The sequence below is a fragment of the Loxodonta africana genome, chromosome 10 (genome assembly GCF_030014295.1).
Source record: "Loxodonta africana isolate mLoxAfr1 chromosome 10, mLoxAfr1.hap2, whole genome shotgun sequence".
Lineage (NCBI taxonomy): Eukaryota > Metazoa > Chordata > Mammalia > Proboscidea > Elephantidae > Loxodonta > Loxodonta africana.
The window spans coordinates 58674617-58698129 of record NC_087351.1 but is presented as its reverse complement, the minus strand read 5'-3'; the positions used below and the strand labels follow the sequence as shown (position 1 = coordinate 58698129).

Below are 23513 nucleotides of genomic sequence, written 5' to 3'. Positions count from 1 at the left end.
TAATTCTTTCAATTGTTTTTCTGTTCTCTAATTCATTTAGTTCAGCTCTAATTTTTATTATTTGTTTTCTTCTGGTGCCTGATGGATTCTTTTGTTGCTCAGTTTCTATTTGTTCAAGTTGTAGGGACAGTTCTCTGCTTTTGGCTCTTTCTTCTTTCTGTATGTGTGCATTTATTGATATAAATTGGCCTCTGAGCACTGCTTTTGCTGTGTCCCAGAGGTTTTGATAGGAAGTATTTTCATTCTCATTGCTTTCTATGAATTTCCTTATTCCCTCCTTGATGTCTTCTATAACCCAGTCTTTTTTCAGGAGGGTATTGTTCAGTTTCCAAGTATTTGATTTCTTTTCCCTAGTTTTTCTGTTATTGATCTCTAGTTTTATTGCCTTGTGGTCTGAGAAGACGCTTTGTAATATTTCGATGTTTTGGACTCTGCAAAGGTTTGTTTTATGACCTAATATGTGGTCTATTCTAGAGAATGTTCCATGTGCACTAGAAAAAAAAGTATATTTTGCAGCAGTTGGGTGGAGAGTTCTGTATAAGTCAATGAGGTCAAGTTGGTTGATTGTTGTAATTAGATCTTCCGTGTCTCTACTGAGCTTCTTACTGGATGTCCTGTCCTTCTCCGAAAGTGGTGTGTTGAAGTCTCCTACTATAATTGTGGAGGTATCTATCTCACTTTTCAATTCTGTTAAAATTTGATTTATGTATCTTGCAGCCCTGTCACTGGGTGCATAAATATTTAATATGGTTATGTCTTCCTGATCAATTGTCCCTTTTATCATTATATAGTGTCCTTCTTTATCCTTTGTGGTGGATTTAAGTCTAAAGTCTATTTTGTCAGAAATTAATATTGCTACTCCTCTTCTTTTTTGCTTATTGTTTGCTTGATATACTTTTTTCCATCCTTTGAGTTTTAGTTTGTTTGTGTCTCTAAGTCTAAGGTGTGTCTCTTGTAGGCAGCATATGGATGGATCGTGTTTCTTTATCCGGTGTGTGGCTCTCTGTCTCTTTATTGGTGCATTTAGTCCATTTACATTCAGGGTAATTATAGATAAATAAGTTTTTAGTGCTGTCATTTTGATGCCTTTTCATGTGTGTTGTTGACAATTTCATTTTTCCACATACTTTTTTGTGCTGAGGCGTTTTTCTTAGTAAATTGTGAGATCCTCATTTTCATAGTGTTTGACTTTATGCTAGTTGAGTCGTTATGTTTTTCTTGGCTTTTATCTTGAGTTATAGAGTTGTTATACCTTTTTATGGTTACCTTATTATTTACCCCTATTTTTCTAAGTAAAAACCTAACTTGTAGTGTTCTATATCGCCTTGTATCACTCTCCATATGGCAGTTCAATGCCTCCTGTATTTTGTCCCTCTTTTTGATTATTGTGATCTTTTACCTATTGAGTTCCATGGTTCCCTGTTATGTGTGTTTTTTTTTTTTTTTAATTAATCTTAATTTGTTTGTTTTTGTGATTTCTGTATTTGAGTTGATATCAGGACATTCTGTTTTGTGACCTTGTGTTGTGTTGATATCTGATATTATTGGTTCTCTGACCAAACAATATCCTTTAGTATTTCTTGTAGCTTTGGTTTGGTTTTTGCAAATTCTCTAAACTTGTGTTTGTCTGTAAATATCTTAATTTCGCCTTCATATTTCAGAGAGAGTTTTGCTGGATATATGATCCTTGGCTGGCAGTTTTTCTCCTTCAGTGTTCTGTATATGTCGTCCCATTCCCTTCTTGCCTGCATGGTTTCTGCTGAGTAGTCTGAACTTATTCTTATTGATTCTCCCTTGAAAGAAACCTTTCTTTTCTCCCTGGCTGCTTTTAAAATTTTCTGTTTATCTTTGGTTTTGGTGAGTTTGATGATAATATGTCTTGGTGTTTTTCTTTTTGGATCAATCTTAAATGGGGTTTGATGAGCATCTTGGGTAGATATCCTTTCGTCTTTCATGATGTCAGGGAAGTTTTGTGTCAGGAGTTCTTCAACTATTTTCTCTGTGTTTTCTGTCCCCCCTCCCAGTTCTGGGACTCCAATCACCCGCAGGTTATCCTTCTTGATAGAGTCCCACATAATTCTTAGGGTTTCTTCATTTTTTTTAATTCTTTTCTCTGATTTTTTTTCAGCTATGTTGGTATTGATTCCCTGGTCCTCTAGATGTCCCAGTCTGCATTCTAATTCCTCGAGTCTGCTCCTCTGACTTCCTATTGCGTTGTCTAATTCTGTAATTTTATTGTTAATCTTTTGGATTTCTACATGTTGTCTCTCTATGGATTCTTGCCACTTATTAATTTTTCCACTATGTTCTTGAATAATCTTTTTGAGTTCTTCAACAGTTTTATCGGTGTGTTCCTTGGCTTTTTCTGCAGTTATCCTAATTTCATTTGTGATATCTTTAAGCATTCTGTAAATTAGTTTTTTATAATCTGTATCTGATAATTCCAGGATTGTATCTTCATTTGGGAAAGATTTTGATTCTTTTGTTTGGGGGGTTGGAGAAGCTGTCATGGTCTGCTTCTTTAAGTGGTTTGATATGGATTGTTGTCTCTGAGCCATCACTGGGAAACTAGTTTTTCCAGAAAATCCGCTAAAAAAAAATGCAGTCAGATTCCTATCAGAGTTCTCCCTCTGGCTCAGGCTATTTGGATGTTAATGAAGCCGCCTGGGGAGGGTGGGGGAGGGAACAGAGAGATAGGAGAGTAGCACCTCAGAATATAGCCAGAGTTGCTTGTATTGCTTGGAATGACTATTATACCTGAGATTCCCGCGGGCGCGTCGCCTATGTGTGCTGGCTGTGTGGAGATTGCCCCTGGCGGGTCCGGCCCGCTGGAGTCACGGTCAGATCCTCCGCTTTCAGCCCCACGCCCAGCGTCAAGGCTCCCCTACTGGGACGGTGCACTCTCCACTCCAAAATCAGTCGCTGCCTCCCGGGGACTTCTCGTCCCTCCAGCCGCGTGGCCGTGCAGCCTCCGTGAACCAGTTGGGCCACCTCCCGGGGTTAGTTCGGATGGGTGGAGCAGCTCCCCATGCTTGTGCCGTGACCCAGTGTCCCAGCTGGGATGCTGATCTCCCCGCTCCAATACCAGTCGCTGCCTCCCGGGGACTTCTGTCCCACGCTGCCCGCGCGACCCGGCTGGGCCCCTTCCCGGGGTTAGTTCAGGGGGGTGGAGCAGCTCTCCGTGTTTATGCTGTACCTGCCTCCAGTCCAAATCCCGGCGGGACGGTTGCCCAGCTGGGACACTGCTCTTCCTGCTCCGAGACCAGTCACTGCCTCCCGGGGACTTCTCCTACCGGCTGCATCCCACGCCGCCCGCGGAACCGGCTGGTCCCCCTCCCGGGGTTAGTTCAGGGGGGTGGAGCAGCTCTCTGTGCTCGTGCCGTACCTGACTGGTACGCTGGCTCCAGGCTCTGGAAACAATTGCTGCTTCCCCGTATTAGTTCGTTCTCCATCTCTAAATCTGTGTTTGTTGTTCAGGGTTCGTAGATTGTTATGTATGTGATCGATTCACTTGTTTTTCCGTGTCTTTGTTGTAAGAGGGATCCAAGGTAGCGTCTGCCTAGTCCGCCATCTTGGCTCCCTGGATGCTTATTTTTAATAAAACCCTATTTCTTTTTCTGAGCTACTACTCAGTACACCTCCCTAGTTCCATTTTGGGGAAGTTGGTCTCATATACAACTTGGCAAGAATGTTTTGAGTACTGAGTTTGTCATTCAGTGTATTAGTTTCCTCTCAACTGAATGCTGCCCTTAAATGTTGTGATTATAAATTTGTGTTACTATTTAGTAACGAATAAAAATACCATACAAGATAAAAAAGAAAATGGATACGTTGATTTTTTTTCTAGAAACCTCTTTTTATGTAGAATTGTTTGCATATTTTTCAGTTCACTCAAATGAATTATCATAAATTTTTTTAATTGCAGACAACATTGATGTAGGAGACTTTGACAAGTGTTCCTAAAATTCAGATATTTTATTCAGTATATTTAATTTCACTAGTTAAATTTTCAAAAATTAAATTCAGAAATATTAGCCATACAAAATAATGAAGTACCGCTGTTTGCTACATTATAGATAAACCTAGAAAACATTGTGTTAAATGAAAAAAGCCAGACACAAAAGGTTACATGTCATATGATTCCATTTACATGAAATATCTGCAATAAGTAATTTATAGACATAGAAAGCAGACTGGTGGTTGCCAGGAGCTAGGGGGCAGAAAAGGGGAGTGAGTACTTAATGGGTACAGGTTCTCCTTAGGGGTTATAAAAATTTTTGTAACTTTAAAGAGGTGAACGTTGCACACAACTCTGACTGTACTGAGTGGTACACTTTAAAAGGATTAATTTTTATGTCATGTGAACTTCACCTTTATTAAAATAATAATTAATAAAGAAAAAATTAGCTCATCTATATTGTTTATTTTTTTCCTTCTGAACCTCTCCAGGATAATTACTTCCATTCTTAGTGTTCAAAATTATCAGTTAATTGTTTGCATATAAATTTCCTTTTTTTTTGGTTCAACTCTTGCAAACCCTAGCTGATAAGTGACTAATGATGAAGAAATATGCAAAACCAGGTAAAAGAATTTCCTGCATGCAGGGAAAAACTCAAGAAGGCATTTAATATTTAATCTAATTTTAAAAATAGAAAAAGCAGAAAAGATGTTGAATCTGAGATGATAAATATGCAACTTGTCAACTGATCATCCACTAAGAATTGCAAAGCTATTTGAAAAGTCTGAGAAGGTGCATGCGACTTCTGTGAGAACAGAGGCCATACCTTCTCATTTATCATATCACCAATGCCCAGAAAACTACTTAGTATTTAATAGGCTCTCATTAAATATTTGTGAATAAATAAATATATGATAGAAGGTATGAAAAAAATTATATTTCAGAATATTAGGAAGTTGAAACTATAATTCCCAATGGCACAGTTTTCAACTTGTTAATTAAAAAAAAAACTGAAATGTTTTATATATTCTATATTTTTTTATTATTTTTTTTTATATTTGTTATACTCACTTCATGATTCCTTAAAGTTCAAATAAAAGCTCCTTTTTCATTGACCAGAGTTTTCTAATGGCTTTTTAAGCCATGGATAATATAAATGCAAATATTCTTTCATTGACTTTTTTTTTTTTCGCAAAGGTGATCGCTCACTTTTTGATATACTTCTTTTGGCTTCAAGGATACCACATGCGGGTTTTCCTCCTATTCACTTTTACTCCATCACAGACTCCTGTGGAGTCATAAATTCTTCCATATCTCTTAACTTTGGATTGCCTCAGTGGCCAGACCCAGTCTGCTTGTCTATTTACTTGTAGTACTTTGATGATCAGTTCAATCTCATGCCTTTAAATGTGACTGCTCTGCCAATGTCTGGCAAAATTGTTTATCTAGCCCTGGCTTCTGCTGTACCCCAGACTAGTATATACAACTGCATATACTTGATGTCTCTATCTAGACCACTCAAATTGTTCAAAAGTGACTTGCTGATTGTTTTCCCCCAAAATTGATCCTCCCATTGCTCTCCATCTCAGCGGATAGAAATTTCGTTCTTCCAGTTACTTAGAGCATAAATGCTGGGATCGTCTTCAGTTCTTCTCTTCCTCTCACATTGCTCATCCAGTCAACCGAGAAGTCATCTTATATCTGTTCTTAAAAAATATCTAGAAAAATGCCTTTCCAATTAGAAGAATTATTTATGAAACATATAGTGCACCAAAAAAAAAAAAAAAACCTGTTGCCATCAAGTCCATTCTGACTCATAGTGACCCTATTGGATGGATAGAACTGCCCCATAGGGCTTCCAGGGAGTGGCTAGTGAATTTGAGCTGCTGACCTTTTAGATAGCAGCCAAATGCTTAACCACTGTGCCACCAGGGCCCCGAAACATATAGTAGAAGGTGGTAAATAGCCATAAAGTACAACAAATACATTTAAACTATAATATGTCATCATTAAAATTTAAGCACTCTTTCTGTTTTTAGGAAAGGCCTATGCTCCAGAATTCTATTACGACACCTACAATCCTGTGTGGCAGAACAGACACCGTGTTTATTCCTACAGTCTGCAGTGGACACAAATGAATCCTGATGCAGTGGATCGGATTGTTGCATACCGGTTGGGTATTAGGCAGGTGAGGAATTTAATTGGTGCCTTTTTGTATGTGTGATGCTCTGTGAAGGCCTTGCTGCTATAATTTTTTCTAGTCATTTTGCATGAATTCTATAATGTATTTTATTATTACTATACAAAAATCTGTTCTGAATTAACTACAAATTTTTGAAATTGACTTACACATTTTCTACCATGACAGCCAGAGATATTAAAGCAACTTTGTATGAGCCTTCTGAAATCCTTTGTCACTAGATATGCTAAAGAAATTATAAGGCATAATTACTATGAAAGGAAATTTATTTAAGATTTGCTCACACTTACCTTTAGTGCATAATCATTTGTCTTGTTTCTGAAGAAGCTAAATATCTAACTGATTTCTACTCTAAGTACCTTAGGCTGGGTTCTCTAGAGAAGCAAAACTAGTAAAATATATAGAGAGACACAGAGAGAGAGATTTATCTCAATGAAATGGCTTATGACGTTCTGGAGACTGGCAAGTCCCAAAGTCCATAGGTCAGACTGGGTGCTTCTCCTAACTCATGTGGTTGCAGAGAGTGAGGAACCCAAAATTGGCAAGTGAGATGGCAGGCAGCTGGCTTACAGGGCTGCAGAGCTGGTGAATACCAAAGTCAGCAGATCATAAGACAAGCTGCTGGCTTGAATCCCAAGACCAGAGGTCAGACGATGATGAGCCAAAACAGAATCCATAGCAAACAAGTGAACTTTGCCAGAGCATCCACATCCCTGAGGAAACTCCCCTTACAAATAATTGGCTGACTACATTATATCATGTCATGGAAGTGATTACATTATATTACTTATGTGTTGTTGTTGTTGTTAGGTGCCGTCGAGTTGGTTCTGACTCATAGTGACCCTATGCACAACAGAAAGAAACACTGCCCAGTCCTGTGCCATCCTTACAATCGTTCTTATGCTTGAGCTCACGGTTGTAGCCACTGTGTCAATCCACCTCGTTGAGGGTTTTCCTCTTTTCCGCTGACTCTGTACTCTGCCAAGCATGATGTCCTTCTCCTGGCAACATGTCCAAAGCATGTAAGACGCAGTCTCGCCATCCTTGCTTCTAAGGAGCATTCTGGTTGTACTTCTTCTAAGGCAGATTTGTTCGTTCTTTTGGCAGCCCATGGTATATTCAATATTCTTCGCCAGCACCACAATTTAAAGCCGTCAACTCTTCTTTGGTCGTCCTTATTCATTGTCCAGCTTTCACATGCCTATGATGGGACTGAAAATACCATGGCTTGGGTCAGGAGCACTTTAGTCTTCAAGGTGACATCTTTGCTCTTCGACACTTTGAAGAGGTCCTTTGCAGCATAATTGCCCAATGCAATGCATCTTTTGATTTCCTGACTGCTGCTTCCATGGCTGTTGATTGTGGATCCAAGTAAAATGAAATCCTTGACAGCTACAATCTTTCTCCATTTATCATGATGTTGCTCACTGGTCCAGTTGTGAGGATTTTTGTTTTCTTTATGTTGAGGTGTAATCCATACTGAAGGCTGTGGTCTTTGATCTTCATTAGTAAGTGCTTCAAGTCCTCTTCAGTTTCAGCAAGCAAGATTGTGTCATCTGCATAATGCAGGTTGTTAATGAGTCTTCCTCCAAACTCAATGCCCCGTTCTTCTTCATATAGTCCAGCTTCTCATATTATTTGTTCAGCATACAGATTAAATAGGTATGGTGAAAGAATACAACCCTGACACACACCTTTCCTGACTTGAAACCAATCAGTTTCCCCTTGTTCTGTCCAAACAGCTGCCTCTTGATCTATGTAAAGGTTCCTCATGAGCACAATTAAGTGTTCCGGAATTCCCATTCTTTCCAATGTTATCTGTAGTTTGTTATTATCCACACAGTTGAATGCTTTTGCATAATCAATAAAGCACAGGTAAACATCCTTCTGGTATTCTCTGCTTTCAGCCAGTGTCCATCTGACATCAGCAATGATATCCCTGGTTCCACGTCCTCTTCTGAATCCAGCCTGAATTTCTGGCAGTTCCCTGTCGACATACTGCTGCAGACATTTTTGAATGATCTTCAGCAAAATTTTGCTTGCATGTGATATTAATGATATTGTTCTATAATTTCCACATTCGGTTGGATCACCTTTCTTGGGAATAGGCATAAATATGGATCTCTTCCAATCAGCTGGCCAGGAAGCTGTCTTCCATATTTCTTGGCATAGATGAGTGAGCACCTCCAGTGCTGCATCTGTTTGTTGAAACATCTCAATTGATGTTCCATCAATTTCTGGAGCCTTGTTTTTCGCCAATGCCTTCAGAGCAGCTTGGACTTCTTCCTTCAGTACCATTGGTTCCTGATCATATGCCACCTCTTGAAATGGTTGAATATCGACTATTTCTTTTTGGTATAATGACTCTGTGTATTGCTTGCATCTTCTTTTGATGCTTCCTGCATCATTTAATATTTTCCCCGTGGAATCCTTTACTATTGCAACTCAAGGCTTGAATTTTTTCTTTAGTTGTTTCAGCTTGAGAAATGCCGAGCGTGTTCTTCCCTTTTGGTTTTCCATCTCCAGCTCTTTGCACATGTCATTATAATACTTTATTTTGTCTTCTCGAGAGGCCCTTTGAAATCTTCTGTTCAGTTCTTTTACTTCATGAATTCTTCCTTTTGCTTTAGCTGTTCGACGCTCAAGAGGAAGTTTCAGAGTCTCCTCTGAAATCCGTCTTGGTCTTTTCTTTCTTTCCTGTCTTTTCAGTGACCTCTTGCTTTCTTCATGGAAGATGTCCTTGATGTCATTCCACAACTCATCTGGTCTTCAGTCACTAGTGTTCAATGCGTCAAATCTATTCTAGAGATGGTCTCTAAATTTAGGTGGGATATACTCAAGGTCATATTTTGGCTCTGGTGGACTTGCTCTGATTTTCTTCAGTTTCTTCAGCTTGAATTTGCATATGAGCAATTGATGGTCTATTCCACAGTCAGCCCCTGGCCTTGTTCTGACTGATGATATTGAGCTTTTCCATTGTCTCTTTCCACAGATGTCGTCAATTTGATTTCTGTGTGTTCCATCTGGCGAGGTCCATGTGTGTAGTCGCCGTTTATGTTGGTGAAAGAAGATATTTGCAATGAAGAAGTCATTGGTCTTGCAAAATTCTATCATTCAATCTCCGGCATTGTTTCTATCACCAAGGCCATATTCTCCAACTACTGATCCTTCTTTGTTTCCAACTTTTGCATTCCAATCGCCAGTAATTATCAACGCATCTTGATTGCATGTTCGATCAATTTCAGACTGCAGCAGCTGATAAAAATCTTCTTTTTCTTCATCTTTGGCCCTAGCGGTTGGTGCGTAAATTTGAATAATAGTCGTATTAACTGGTCTTCCCTGTAGTCATATGGATATTATCCTATTCCTAACAGTGTTGTACTTCAGAATAGATCTTGAAACGTTCTTTTTGATGATGAATGCAACACCATTCCTCTTTGAGTTGTCATTCCCAGCATAGTAGACTATATGATTGTCCGATTCAAAATGGCCAATACCAGTCCATTTCAGCTCACTAATGCCTAGGATATCGATGTTTATGCATTCCGTCTCATCCTTGACTATTTCCAATTTTCCTAGATTCGTACTTCGCACATTCCAGGTTCCAATTATTAATGGATGTTTGCAGCTGTTTCTTCCCATTTTGAGTCGTGCCACATCTGCAGATGAAGGTCCTGGAAGCTTTACTCCAACCACGTCATTAAGGTTGACTCTATTTTGAGGAGGCAGCTCTTCCCCAGTCATCTTTTGAGTGCCTTCCAACCTGGGGGACTCATCTTCCAGCACTGTATCAGACAATGTTCCGCTGCTATTCATAAGGTTTTCACTGGCTAATGCTTTTCAGAAGTAGACTGCTGGGTCCTTCTTCCTAGTCTGTCTTAGTCTGGAAGCTCAGCTGAAACCTGTCCTCCATGGGTGACCCTGCTGGTATCTGAATACCAGTGGCATAGCTTCCAGCATCACAGCAACACACAAGCCCCCACAGTACGACAAACTGACAGACACGTTGGGGATATTACTTATGAGAGATCACAAAATGGAGTGTAATTACATCATATTACAAAATGGAGGGTAATTATGTAATACTGAGAATAATGGACTAGCCAAGTTGACACATAACATTAACCATCACACTTAGGAATTCAAAATATATATAGAATGTTTTTGAAGTTATTTTAATATACTTGAAGAATAGAAATATTTAAGATAAAATAAGAATAACAAACTATGATGTTGTCCTAAGGTAGCTGAAGTTTATGCATTATGTGGAAAAAAAATCAGTATTTTCCAAATGAGCCACTGTTAAACTCAGTCATCCTTTGTTGCTATAAATGATATTTAAAAAAAAAATAATTGTAGGTCTGTACATCATTTGCTGTTAGGTAGCATATTATTTCTCATGATTCTGTCAAAAGAGCAAATATTTTTGAGGATATATTTGATTACATAAGGTATTAATTAACTCTTCCTCACAACTTTGTATTATTCACAGATTTGCAAAATATGTGTTCTGCTTTTTCAACTAAGTCACAGAATGACTTTAGAATTCAGATAGTAGAAAGGATAAAATTTACTAGGAGAAACATTGATCGATCATCAACAATCCATTCAACTGTACTATTATAAAACTAATTATTGCCTATCTTGTTCACAAAGTTATACTAAAAGACCTTGGTACCATCATTCAAATTAAGATGCATTGGTAATCAAATATTCTTAATGTACATGTGTAATAATCAAAAAAAATAGTAATAATAGTAATAAAGAACATTTCTTTGTGAAAACATCCTGGCAGTTGTTGATTGCTGCTGTCTTGTGTAAGTGCTCACACACCTCTGATTCAGCAGATAGTAGTAGATATTCTGGAATTTTCTCTCATATTGCGCCTCGTTTATACTTGGGATTACCAGGAAAATCCAAGTAATTCTCAAATCTGTATCAAAATTGTTGGTTCCGCTTGTTCTTATTTGACGATAATTTTCATTTGTTGGTGAAAATATAAGGTAAAAGGGATTAGCAGTTCTTTCGCCTTCAGTCTATGGGTTTATCACTTTCCTTTTATTCTTTTTCTTGATACAGCTAGTGTTTTTTAATCTTTAATATTTGGAGCATCTTAGAGCATTCTTGATTAAACACCTCACACTCTTTTTCCCAATTCTTACCACATTATTTGGCCATTCACATTCATCTTTTAATACACCAACTTTTAAAAATCTAAGAACCTCATATCAAACCAAATTAAATCGTATTTTTTTTTTTTTTTTTTAGATATCTTTTCCCATTTTTGGTTTCTATGTAATGATAGTGTCAGAATTTTATTTTTTGGATCTCACATTATTCCTCAGGTATATTTTCTTAGCGTTTCTAGATAGCTTTTCATTTCTGTCTGTTGAAAGGCTTACTGAACCTGATGTAAGACTGTAGAGCTATGCTCATAATTCCCTTCTAGAATTCTGAAACATGACTGAAACATGTCTGAAACATGACTCAAACCCTTCGTTCACAACATCTCTGTCATGTATGCAAGGCAGAATTCCCTATTTTCTTAAAAATGGTAGATTTTTGAAGTCTTTATTTTTTTTCAAATAGAAGCAGATTTTAGCAGAGTCAGACTTCCTTTCAGGAGGAGTTTGACTCATTGAAGCCCCCCTTCATGACCATATCTTATACTCATTACTAGCAAACTATCTACTATAATATATTTGCTGTGATTGATATGCTTTTTTGGAATATTAGTTTCCTTATTCTTTTCTTTTTCTCACATGAATATTCTTCTGTACATTCCTTCTTTTACATTTCTTGATCATAAAACTGTTATATAATGACCTCATATGTAGGGACACATGTTTCTCAATCACTGGATTGTTCTTTTTTAAAAAAGTTAGATAATTTCCTCTACTCTGCTTCTTTAGGATGAATTATATACATGTGAGTGTGTGCATTAATAAATTTCCCCTTACTATGTTTGCTATGGAAACCCTGGTGGCGTAGTTGTTAAGTGCTATGGCTGCTAAACAATGGGTTGGCAGTTCGAATCCACCAGGTGCTCCTTGGAAACCCTATGGGCCAGTTTTTCTCTGTCCTGTAGGGTCACTATGAGTCAGAATCAACTTGACGGCAATGGGTTAATGGGTATGTTTGCTAAGATTATGAATTCCACACACAACTGGCTTAGAATTCTAGCTAATCTGGCCTCACTATTTTTAGCTATGTAACCTTGAGTAGGATTCTGAACATATCTAAGCTTGGGTTCCTACCCTTTAAATTGAGAATAATGATGCCTATCAAGCAATTGGAGTGTTGGTGGAGTATATTTTCTGCTTGACCCATTGGCCAGATACCCTTGTGCAGAACACTACTTTCACAAGCATTTGTGGGACTTATATCCACTTGCCATTATGCCATGGCCATGGTCCAGAGTTCATTAAGAATTAAAAAGTGAAAGTGTATTTTATGAACTTAACATGGTTAACAATTTTATTATGTTAGTTTTATTTAATACAGTGCATATGTTAACTAGGCTTAAGTATTATTCCTAGCATGATTCAAAATAATTTCTAGATATTTTTTCACTGTTATTTTTATTTAAAAACCTATTATCTTCTATAATGTTCATTTTACTGATTCACATTTTTCTCTTCCACTTTGAGTCTTAGTTTAAAGCCTTTTTGATCAAATCAGTAAGTTTGCTGCTAATACTGTTCTTTCTAGGTTTTATGAGATGCATGCCATCTACTAGAGGAAAACATTTCTGGTGTTTAAGTCATGGTCCAGAAAACAAATGCTTTCCCTTAACACAATTTTTTAAGCTAACTCTTCACCCCTTACAGCATTCTTCCTTGGGCTTCTTTTTTCTTAGGATTTTATTTTATATTTAGAAATAAATATTCCTTTTCCTTAGGGTAATTTTTCCTGATGCTCTATTCTGATTGGTAATTTTACTCACCAACTATCTCTTGCCATGGGGGAAAAGCTTTGGTATATCTTTTTGAGATGTCTCAATAAAAAGTAATGGCCTTATACTAGTCTGCCAATGTGAACAGGAAGGTCATGTTCATAGATGTAGCATTAAAAGTAAAAAAAAACATATATACACGTGTCGCCTTTCCCCACTACCATATTCTTAACACAGAACCTTTACCTGAAAATTTTTCAGATACAAGAATGGACCCGAAGAGCAGTATTTCTTTTGAAGATGCCTTAAGCCCAATAGTTTAGGATGATAAGGAAGAAGCATTCTAGATATAATGATATTGGTATAGTTCTTAAAAAAGAAAAAATTTGTTTAATAATAGAAAGCAAAACTATTAATGTAAAGCAAGTTTATTTTATTTTGCTATATTATCTCAGAAAAAAATTACATCCTTCTTACCCTTGGTTTGTACATTAGATACCAACATTGTCTTTGAAGACAATGAGATGCTAGCATTTTCAAAAATCGGTCTTGAATTATGATCTGATGATCATGTCTAATAAAGATTTTTTCTTACAAGAATATAGCCTTTTTCATTTCCCCAACTATTCAGAATATCGAATAAATGAGCTTTTGAATATAATCAACATTACTTGAATGATGTTTCAGTAAGCTGTTTAGGAATGTAACCTAAGCAATGAAAGTTTTTAAAATAATGGATGTTTTCCTAAAAATGAGTATTAATGTCTTTGATTATGAGATCAAATTCCATTCAAGAGATTATTAATAATTTTGTTACATATTTTATTATTTTAAAGTTTTATTGTTTCAGCCCATATTTTTATTTTGAACCTGTGTATCTGAATGGTTTCTTCTATCATAAAGTACCTAGGTTATCTAGTGTGAAATATCTCCCCTTTTAATATAAAACATGGACTTTATTACTCAATATATTAGTATATTAGATGAAGTTGGAGAAACAACTTTGAACCTTTAAGACTAATGGCAAACCCAGTTCTAAAGAACCCTACTTTGATTTTATTCCAGAAAAGGTTAGAAATCCTCCTGCCTATTCTTAAATCAAATAGGATTATAAAATCACCGTTATGTTACTAAACCCACAGCTGGATGGGGTTGGTAAACCAAACCCTGTATTCCTTTCAGCTTTCTGGTAACATTCCAAAACCAAACCCATTGCCGTTGAGTCCCTTCCGACTTATAGTGACCCGATAGGGCAGAGTAGAACTGCCCTATAGGGTTTCCAAGGAGCAGCTGGTAGATTTGAACTTTCAGCCTTTCGGTTAGCAGCCAAGCTCTTAACCACTGTGCCACTAGGGCTCCCTCTGGTAACATTAGCTAACTCTAAAATTTTGTTTAAATGGTATGGCCAATATGTAAATATGTTAAGGCATGTTGTCTCAGATTTGAGTATTGGCTTATGTATTTTTCTTATGAAATACTCCAGTATGTCTAAAAAAGATGACAACACCACCTGAATTCTAGAATTACTGCTTCCAGAAACTTAAAAAGTGAACAAGTATATGATGGGAAGTTAAAATATTAATTCATGGAAAAAAAATCGTAATGTCCTTAGGTTATACTTTTTAGGCTCAGCTAAGCAATTGTTTAATCTCCTTAGACAGGTACTAAAAAAAAAAAAAAAAAATACTAGCCTCCCAATTATTTGCTTCATTTGTTGCTTAACAGGGAAGAGAAAAAGGTTATTTGAATGTATGATTTCCTTGGTTGCTAAGGAATTAAGAGGCACACAAAACTGTTTCTAAGTTATCTGAATATACCAAAGAACATAAACATTGGTTGACTTCATTTGAAACATACACAATTATAGTTTCTAATACTAAAATATTTCAGAATATTATACAGTTTTGTTTTTATACTTTGCTATAAAGATGCACAATAAGTGTGACTTTTTTACTGTTGTCTTTGAAAAGTGGTCTATTTTATTTAATAAGATACCTTAACTGCCCTGTTCCTGTCTTCTTAATAGTCATGATATATTAGAATGCTAGAATTATCATATTCATTTGATCACCAATTCAGTCAAAAAAACTTTGAGTTAATTAAGCATGCAGTAAGTACTAGGAATTTAAAAAGTACTGTCCTCAATATCTATTTAAACTGAGTACTATAATAGAAATAAGGGGCATAGGTGGTTCAGTTGTAGAATTCTTACCTTCCACAGAGGGACTAGGGTTTGATAGCCAATATACCTCGTGCACAGCTACCACCCCTCTGTCAGAGGAGGCTTGTGTTTGCTATCATGTTGAACAGGTTTCAGCAGATCTTCCAGGCTAAGATGGACTAGGAAGAAAGTCCTGGCAATCTACTTCCTAAAATCAGCAAATGAAGACCCTGTGGAACACAATGGCCGAATTCACAATCAGTTGTGGGGATGGTATTTAATTGTGCACGGGGTTGCCGTGAGTTGGGGGCAGGCTCCACGGGAACTAACAACAGTATAACAGAAATATGTACAAAGTGCCATAAAAGGAGGTATAGGTGCAGTTAGTACTGCCAGGTAGCAGGGCTAAGGACATGATCACTACAGTGGAGACTTCATTTGTTTGTTTCATAAGTTTATAGTCAAATTTTCTTCTTAAACATTGATCACCAATAATTAGTAATCATTAATCAAAAATATATTTTTGGTATAATGGACTGTTGGATTATTTTATTATAATTTTGGTCTTCATAAATGTGACTATAATTGCTGAGATACTACTTATTTTTCCTTCCTGTTGACATTTTTTTTTTTTACTTATTTTAGTAAGTAATTCATTGTTTATTGTCATTTGTAAAGGGCTTAATGTTACAATACATTCTCAGTAATGTTTATAAAGTGTAATATATACATGAGTTACCACATGCATGATAATTGTGGTTATTACTATTGCTAAGTACCTAGTTTAATGTGTTTGCAAAAGAAACACATGGATTTAAGGAGTGCATGGTATAATTGGTGATAGGAATGATGTTTTATGCTTTTTAGCAACTAGAGGGCAATGCAAAAATAGTATAAGATGAAGTACTAGTACCAGTTCATATGACACAGTCTACAGATACCAAAGGAGAATGGTAGGATAAAATAGAAGTAAAAATGGAATAGTATATGTGATTGACTTAAGCCAGCTGGACAGATTGTGTTGAGAAAGATATTTAGAGAAACCATTTGGCCTAAGGAACTTAATATCAGTCCAGGAGGATCTATGGTTGTTTCATGGATAATCTGGGTTCCCTGTATAGCCTTAAGCAAGAGAGTATCATGAATAAAATGACATCTGTAAATTAATCTGATCATACTACACAGAGTATAATGAACTATACTTCAATAGAGGTAGAGACCACAGTCAGGCACTTGTTTGAAGTAAGTACCAATGATTTAGATTAGTAGAGTACTGAAGAAGGAGAGGGAGAAAAATTGAATTAAACTGTTGAAATGGACAGAATTTGACTATCGGTTTAATTTTGAGGAACAATTTAAAAAGGAAAATGATGTTATATTTTTTACTATTCATTTCATACCGTTAGTGAATGTTTGGAAAGCATCAAGTATATAGAAATGAGGGAGGGAAGCAGAAGTTCAGAGAAATGTAGAAAAACCATTTTGTAAATGGGCTCTTTGTGGAAAATAAATAAGCCATAAGCCAATTAATAAAAAGGGTAGTTATCTCCATCTTCTAAAAGATGGACACTGCACATATTCTCTTCATTTTTGTAAATACTAACTTCACAGTGTATATATATTAGGAGGAATAAATACATAGTAAATATGAATCACCTTCATGATTAATGTAGAAGTCTCTGTGAGATATGGATAACTTGTTTTGGGAAATTTCAAGTACTTTCTGAGAAGTTTTTCTGAGCCTTTGGTCCTCTGTACAGATTTCACTTTCCTTAGTAATACTCTTTGGAATAACTAGTCAGAATTTTCCTTTTTCTTAACGCTGAGTGTGTTGATAAATATGCAACCCCAAAGAGATTTTTGAGTGGAAGAGTGTTACATTATTGACAAGAATAAGGTATTGAATAAAATTTTACAAGAATTGTATGCTCATATTTTCAAATTTGGATTCCATTTGAATGAAAGAGAGAGGAATATGATACTGGAACTTGAGTGAATACCAAAAAAACAAACCTATTGCCATGCCAATTCCAAATCATAGTGACCCAATAGGACAAAGCAGAGCTTCCCCACAGGGTTTGAGTGAATACTTCCCCTTTAATATGTAGATTTATAGGTCACAAGCTTTATGCACGAGAGCTGAAACAGAGTAGATAATCTTTTCATGGCAAAAATATAGAGATACAAATTTACCATATGAAGACAGTAATGACAGAAAGCTCTGGCAAAAGAGAACTGGAGAGGTAGAAAAATCTGACATTGTCATGGCAAGTAAGAGAAGACTGTGGGTCTGTGTGTGTGTGAGAGAGAGAAGTGGGTATTTGTACATTTAAATAGAATTTTAAAAGGTTAAGAAGCCCTAGATTCCAGGTAGTAGCAAAATCAGTGTTACCTTTATATTTAAGGTAATTAAGAGTGGAATAGAAAAAAAAAATTGTAGAAAAGTTTAATATCATTCCAAGGTCAGCTGATTGCAATCCTAATTAAATTAACCTGAACTTTGGTATTTTATTAAAGAAGACTAATTGATATTTTTACCTGGAAGAAAAAGCACTTCTTTGATGTCTGAATTGCCTCCTTCAGAGCCTGTAAGTTCATGGATATTACAAATCTTAGGATTTTGATCCCAATCAAAGAGACACTGTCTAATAGACCAATATATGCTCATTGACTTGTATAACTGGGAGAGTGGGTTCTATAAAAAATAATCATTTGTTCAACTATATTTAAGAAAAAAATGAAAAAACTTGAAATGGAGAATGGAATTTGGGTTAACAGTCATTCCTCATTTTCTTCTCAGTTTCAACTCTGTGCAAGTTGCTTGTTTGAATACAAATGCATGTATGTATTCATAGTCTGAATTTATACTTTGCTATGTCTATTAATAAACTAAACACACTATTCTCTTTGTCTTACAGCACTGGTTCTCAAACTTGAGTGTGCATCAGAATCACCTATAAACCAAAAAACAAACCAATTACCATCCAGGCAATTCTGACTCATAGTGACTCTGTACGACAGAGTAGAACTGCCCCATAGGGTTTCCAAGGAGTGGCTGGTAGATTTGAACTGCCAAACTTTTGGTTAGCAGCCAAGCTCTTAAACACTGGGTCCCACCTTCAGCGTTTCTGATATAGTGAGTTTGGGGTTCAAGAATTTACATTTCTAACAACTTCTCAGTGATACTGATGCAGCTGGTTTGGGCTACGTTTTGAGAGCCACTGTTTTACATTGTCATACCATCATGAAGAGACTAAGATCGGATCCCATTTGTATCTTTTGAATTTCCCTTATACTAGCATTCTTCCATTACATATATATATAATATATATATATAACCCAGTGTATATAAAATAATGAAATGTGCAAAGACCTGGAGTTAGAAAATCAAAAGGGAAGAACATGCTCAGCGTTTCTCAAGCCAAAAGAACTGAAGAAAAAATTCATGTCTCGAGTTGTAATATTGAAGGATTCTACAGGCAAAGTATTGAATGACACAGAACGCATAAAAAAAAGATGGAAGGAATACACAGTGTCACTGTACCAAAAAGGATTTGTCAATGTTCGACTGTTTAAAGAGGTAGCATATGATCAAGAATCAATGGTATTGAAGGAAGAAGTCCAAGCTGCACTGAAAGAAATGGCGTAAAATAAGGCTCCAGTGATTCAGAGAACACCAAATGAGATGGAGTACTGGAGGTGCTCACTCCTCTTTGCCAAGAAATTTGGAAGACAGCTACCTGGCCAACCGGCTGGAAGAGATCCGTATTTGTACCCGTTCCAAAGAAAAGCAATCCAACAGAATTCAGAAATTATTAAACAATATAATTAATATCACATGCAAGTAAAATTTTGCTGAAGATAATTGAAAATGGTTGCAGCATTACATCAACAGGGAACTTCAGGAAATTCGAGGCAGATTCAGAAGAGGATGTGGAAAGAGATACAGCATTGCTGATGTCAGATGGATCTTGTCCGAAAGCAGAGAATACTGGAAAGATGTTTACCTGTGTTTTATTGCCTATGCAAAGACATGCAATTGTATGGACCATAACAAATTATGGGTGACGTTTCGAAGAATGAGAATCCCAGAATGCTTTACTGTGCTCATACGGAACGTATACATAGACCAAGAGGCAGTCTTTTGAACAGAACAAGGTGATACTGCATGGTTTATAACCAGGAGAGGCATGTGTCAGGGTTGTATCCTTTCACCATGCTTTCTCAATCCGTATGCTGAGCAAATAATGCGAGAAGCCAGACTATATGAAGAACTCAGTATCATGATTAAAGGAAGACTCACTGACAACCTGCAATATGCAGATGACACAACCTTGCTTGCTGAAAGCAAAGAGGACTTGAAGCACTCACTGATGAAGATCAAAGACTACAGGTAACAGTATGATTTACGCCTCAATATAGAGAAAAAAAAAAACCTTTACAACTGGACCAATAAGCAACATTATGATAAATGAAGAATAGATTAAAGTTGTCAAGGATTTCATCTTCCTTGGATCCACAATCAACACCCGTGGAAACAGCAGTCAAGAAATCAAAGGACGTATTACATTGGGCAAGTCTGCTGCAAATGACTTGTTTAAATTGTTAAAAAGCAAACATATCATTCTGAGGACTAAGGTAAGCCTGACCCAAGCCGTGGTATTCTCAATCACCTCATATGCGTTGGAAAGCTGACAGTGAATAGGGAAGACTGAAGAAAAATTGATGCCTTTGAATTAAGCTGTTGAGGAAGAAGAATCAACAAATCTGCCTTGGAAGAAGTACAGCCAGAATGCTCCTTAGAAATGAAGATGGTGAGACTTTGTCTCATTTACTTTGGACATGTTATCAGGAGGAACCAGTCCCTGGAGAAGGACATCATACTTGGTAATGTAGGGGGTCAGAGAAAAAGAGAAAGACCCTCAATTAGAAGGATTGACACAGTGGTTGCAATGATGGCCTCAGGCATAGCAACAATTTTTGGGATGGCGCAGGACCAGGCAGTGTTTTTTTTCTGTTTTACATAGGTGTCACTATAAGTTGGAACCAACTTGAGGGCACCTAACAATAACAACAACAGCATCTTGTGTGGATAACAGTATGAAAAACACTTTTATAAATACTGCTTTAAGCATAATGCTTGGTATAAGGTGCTGAATAACTTTGTGCAATGAATGAGTTTGAAATTTGCATGTTAAAGTGGGCGACTGTTGAGTTCCCACCAGAGATGCATCTCCTCGTTGTGCCTGGGTTGATGCGTTTTGACCAGTGATTCTTAAAATATTGATTTCATTCCCCTGGTCAGTTTCAAGGCTTACCCAAGGGACTGGAAATTAATACAAATGCAGATATTTTCTTTAGTTGTTCTGGGAAAGGTATATACAATTTCTTTTTAGGCTTATATTTTTATATATTTCTAAGGATTATTTACAAGAAGCCTATTAATAAGGTTATAAGAGTTACTTAATCGTGATATGTATGAGCAAAGATTTGGATGTTGGTAGAATTTTCTGAGGACTCTGATTCAATGTTTTACTAAGAACTATGGCTAACTCAAAACACTGTTACAACTTCTAAATTATCATTCTCACAAAATTCAAGAAGAATGATTGCTGTTAGTGTTGTCTTGAATTGATCACCATTTTCAATTGCTATTTTCCATTTTTAATTATGTTAATGTTATAATTTATAAATTTGGAGTATTTCATATTTTAAACCACTTTTATGCCATACACATAAATCATGTCAGCAGTTAAATAGAGCATTTTAACTGAAATGAGGGCAACAATATATATCTTTGAATAATAACTGTTGGAAATGACAGATACCAATACAATTACATAGTTATTACTGCTGTACTATTGTTCAATAATGTATTGCTATGTTTTCCAAGCTTCTGTTCTCTGTTTTAAAAAATTTAAACAAGAAATGCAAAGGGTCTAAAGTGTTCAAGTTGCTTTGGTTTATTATATATTTGTTGAAAGAGGGAATCAAGAAGAAGACTAGAAAAGTGAGGAGATAATTTGAGTATCATAGGCATTGTCTGTTTTTAATAGCTGTGTTTGAATTTATGTATCACAGAGCCAGGCATCATTCTAAGTATTTTACGTGTGTTATTTATTTCTTTTAAAATGACACAATGAAGTTGATACTATTGTTATTTTTATCTTGTATATGAAGAAGCATAGGGGTGAAGTAATTCACCCAAGATCACAAAGGTGAAAATGGAATTTGAATCTAAACTATCTGGCTCAGAGTCTCACAAATATAATTTAGCTGAATGGCATCTGATTTTTGTGCCTTTATCATTTTTTTTTTTTGTTGTTGTTAGATAAAGGTTTAGAAACAAACTAGTTTCTCTTCAAACAGTTAGTACACACACTGTGCTGTGACATTGGTTAATAACCCTCTGACATGTGAACACTTTCCCTTCTCAACCCTTGGTTCCCTATTACCAGCTCTCCTGTTCTCTCCTGCCTTCCAGTCCCCACCCCAGGGCTGGTGCGCCCCCTTAGTCTTGTTTTGTTCCATGGGTCTGTTCAATCTTTGGCTGAATGGTGAACCTCAAGAGTGACTTCATTACTGAGCTGAAAGGGTGTTGGGGGCCATACTCTCAGGGTTCCTCCAGTCTCTATCAGGCCAGCAAGTCTGGCCTTTCTTTTTGAGTTAGAATCTTATTCTACATTTTTCTCCAGCTCTGTGCAGTACCCTCTTTGTGATCCCTGTCAGAGCAGTCAGTGGTGGTAGCCGGGCATCATCTTGTTGTACTGGACTCAGACTGGTAGAGGCTGTGGTAGATGTGGCCCATTAGTCCTTTGGACTAATTTTTCCCTTGTATCTTTAGTTTTCTTCATTCTTCTTACTCCCGAAGGGAGTATCCTAGATGGCCGCTCACAGGCATTTAAGACCCCAGACACTACTCACAAAGTAGAATGCAGAACATATCCTTTATAAACTCTGTTATGCCAATTGAGCCAGATATTCCCTGAGCCCATGATCCCCACAGCCCTCAGCCTAACAATTTGGTCCCTCAGGGAGTTTGGATGTGACTATGGAGCTACCATGACCTTGCCTTGTACAGATTGTGCTGGCTTCCCCAGTATTGTGTACTGTCTTACCCTTCACCAAAGTTTCCACTTATCTTTTGTCTATTAAGTGTTTTTTCATCTTCACCCCTTCTCTCCCTCATAACCATCAAAGATTTTTTCTTTTTGTATGTGAGTTTTTATAGCAGTGGTCTCATACAATATTTATCCTTTTGTGGTTGACTTATTTCACTCAGCCTCATGCCCTCCAGATTCATCCAAGTTAGGAGATGCTTCACAGATTCATGGTTGTTCTTTATCATTGTGTAATAATCCACTGTGTGTATGTACCACAGTTTGGTTATCCAAATTCATCTGTTGACGGGCATCTAGGTTGTTTCCATCTTTTTGCTATTGTGAACAATGCTGCAGTGTGCACATGTCTGTCCGTGTGATGACTCTTATTTCTCTAGGATATGTTCCTAGGAGTGGGATTGGTGGATCATATGGTTTTTCTATTTCTGGCTTTCTAAGGAAGCACTATTTCATTTTCCAAAATGGTTGTATCATTTTGCATTCCCATTAGTAGTGCATACGAGTTCCGATCTCCCTGCAGCCTCTCCAACATTTGTTATTTCCTGTTTTATTGATTTCTTGCCAGTAATGCCGGGGTGAGATGGTATCTCATTGTGGTTTTGATTTGCATTTCTCTAAAGGCTAGAGATCATGAGCATTTCCTCATGTTTCTGTTGGCTGCTTGAATGTCTTCTTTGGTGAAATGCCTGTTCATTTCCTTTGACCATTTTTTTAATTAGATTATTTGTCTTTCTGTTGTAGAGATGTTGGATTTTCTTGTACATTTTAGAGATTAGACCTTTTTCTGATTTGTAATCACCAAAAAGTTTTCCCCAGTCTGTAGATTCTGGTTTTACTCTTTTGGTGAAGTCTTTTGAAGAGCATAAGTGTTTAATTTTTAGAATATCTCAATTATCTAGTTTATCCTCTGGAGCTTATGTGTTGTTCATTGTGGCTTGTATCCTAATTTTTTTTTTTTTTTGTAATGGTAGGTGTTACCATGTTTTCTAATTTCTCTTGTGATCATTGCCTGGTAGAGTTTTCTGCCTCTTTTTGTATCAATTTTAATTTAAATTATTTTTCCACATTTAAAAATCTATGGCCATACAGTTGTATATATTTTTATCCCTTCAACCTCTTCTGCATTTGAGGGTATATCTGCTTTCCATCTATAGTATATATATTTTGCGTAAGGCTAT

At 36.6% G+C, this 23513-nt stretch overlaps 1 protein-coding gene across 1 annotated transcript in view; it reads left to right on the top strand.

Annotated features, from left to right (window-relative positions):
* The window catches only part of MDGA2 (MAM domain containing glycosylphosphatidylinositol anchor 2), a 536185-nt gene that overhangs the window by 432022 nt on the left and 80650 nt on the right, over positions 1-23513 (top strand). Inside the window, exon 9 of the mRNA XM_003408516.3 lies at positions 5998-6146. Within this exon, the coding sequence (XP_003408564.2) occupies positions 5998-6146 (149 nt within the window). The remainder of the gene's footprint in view (positions 1-5997; positions 6147-23513) is intronic.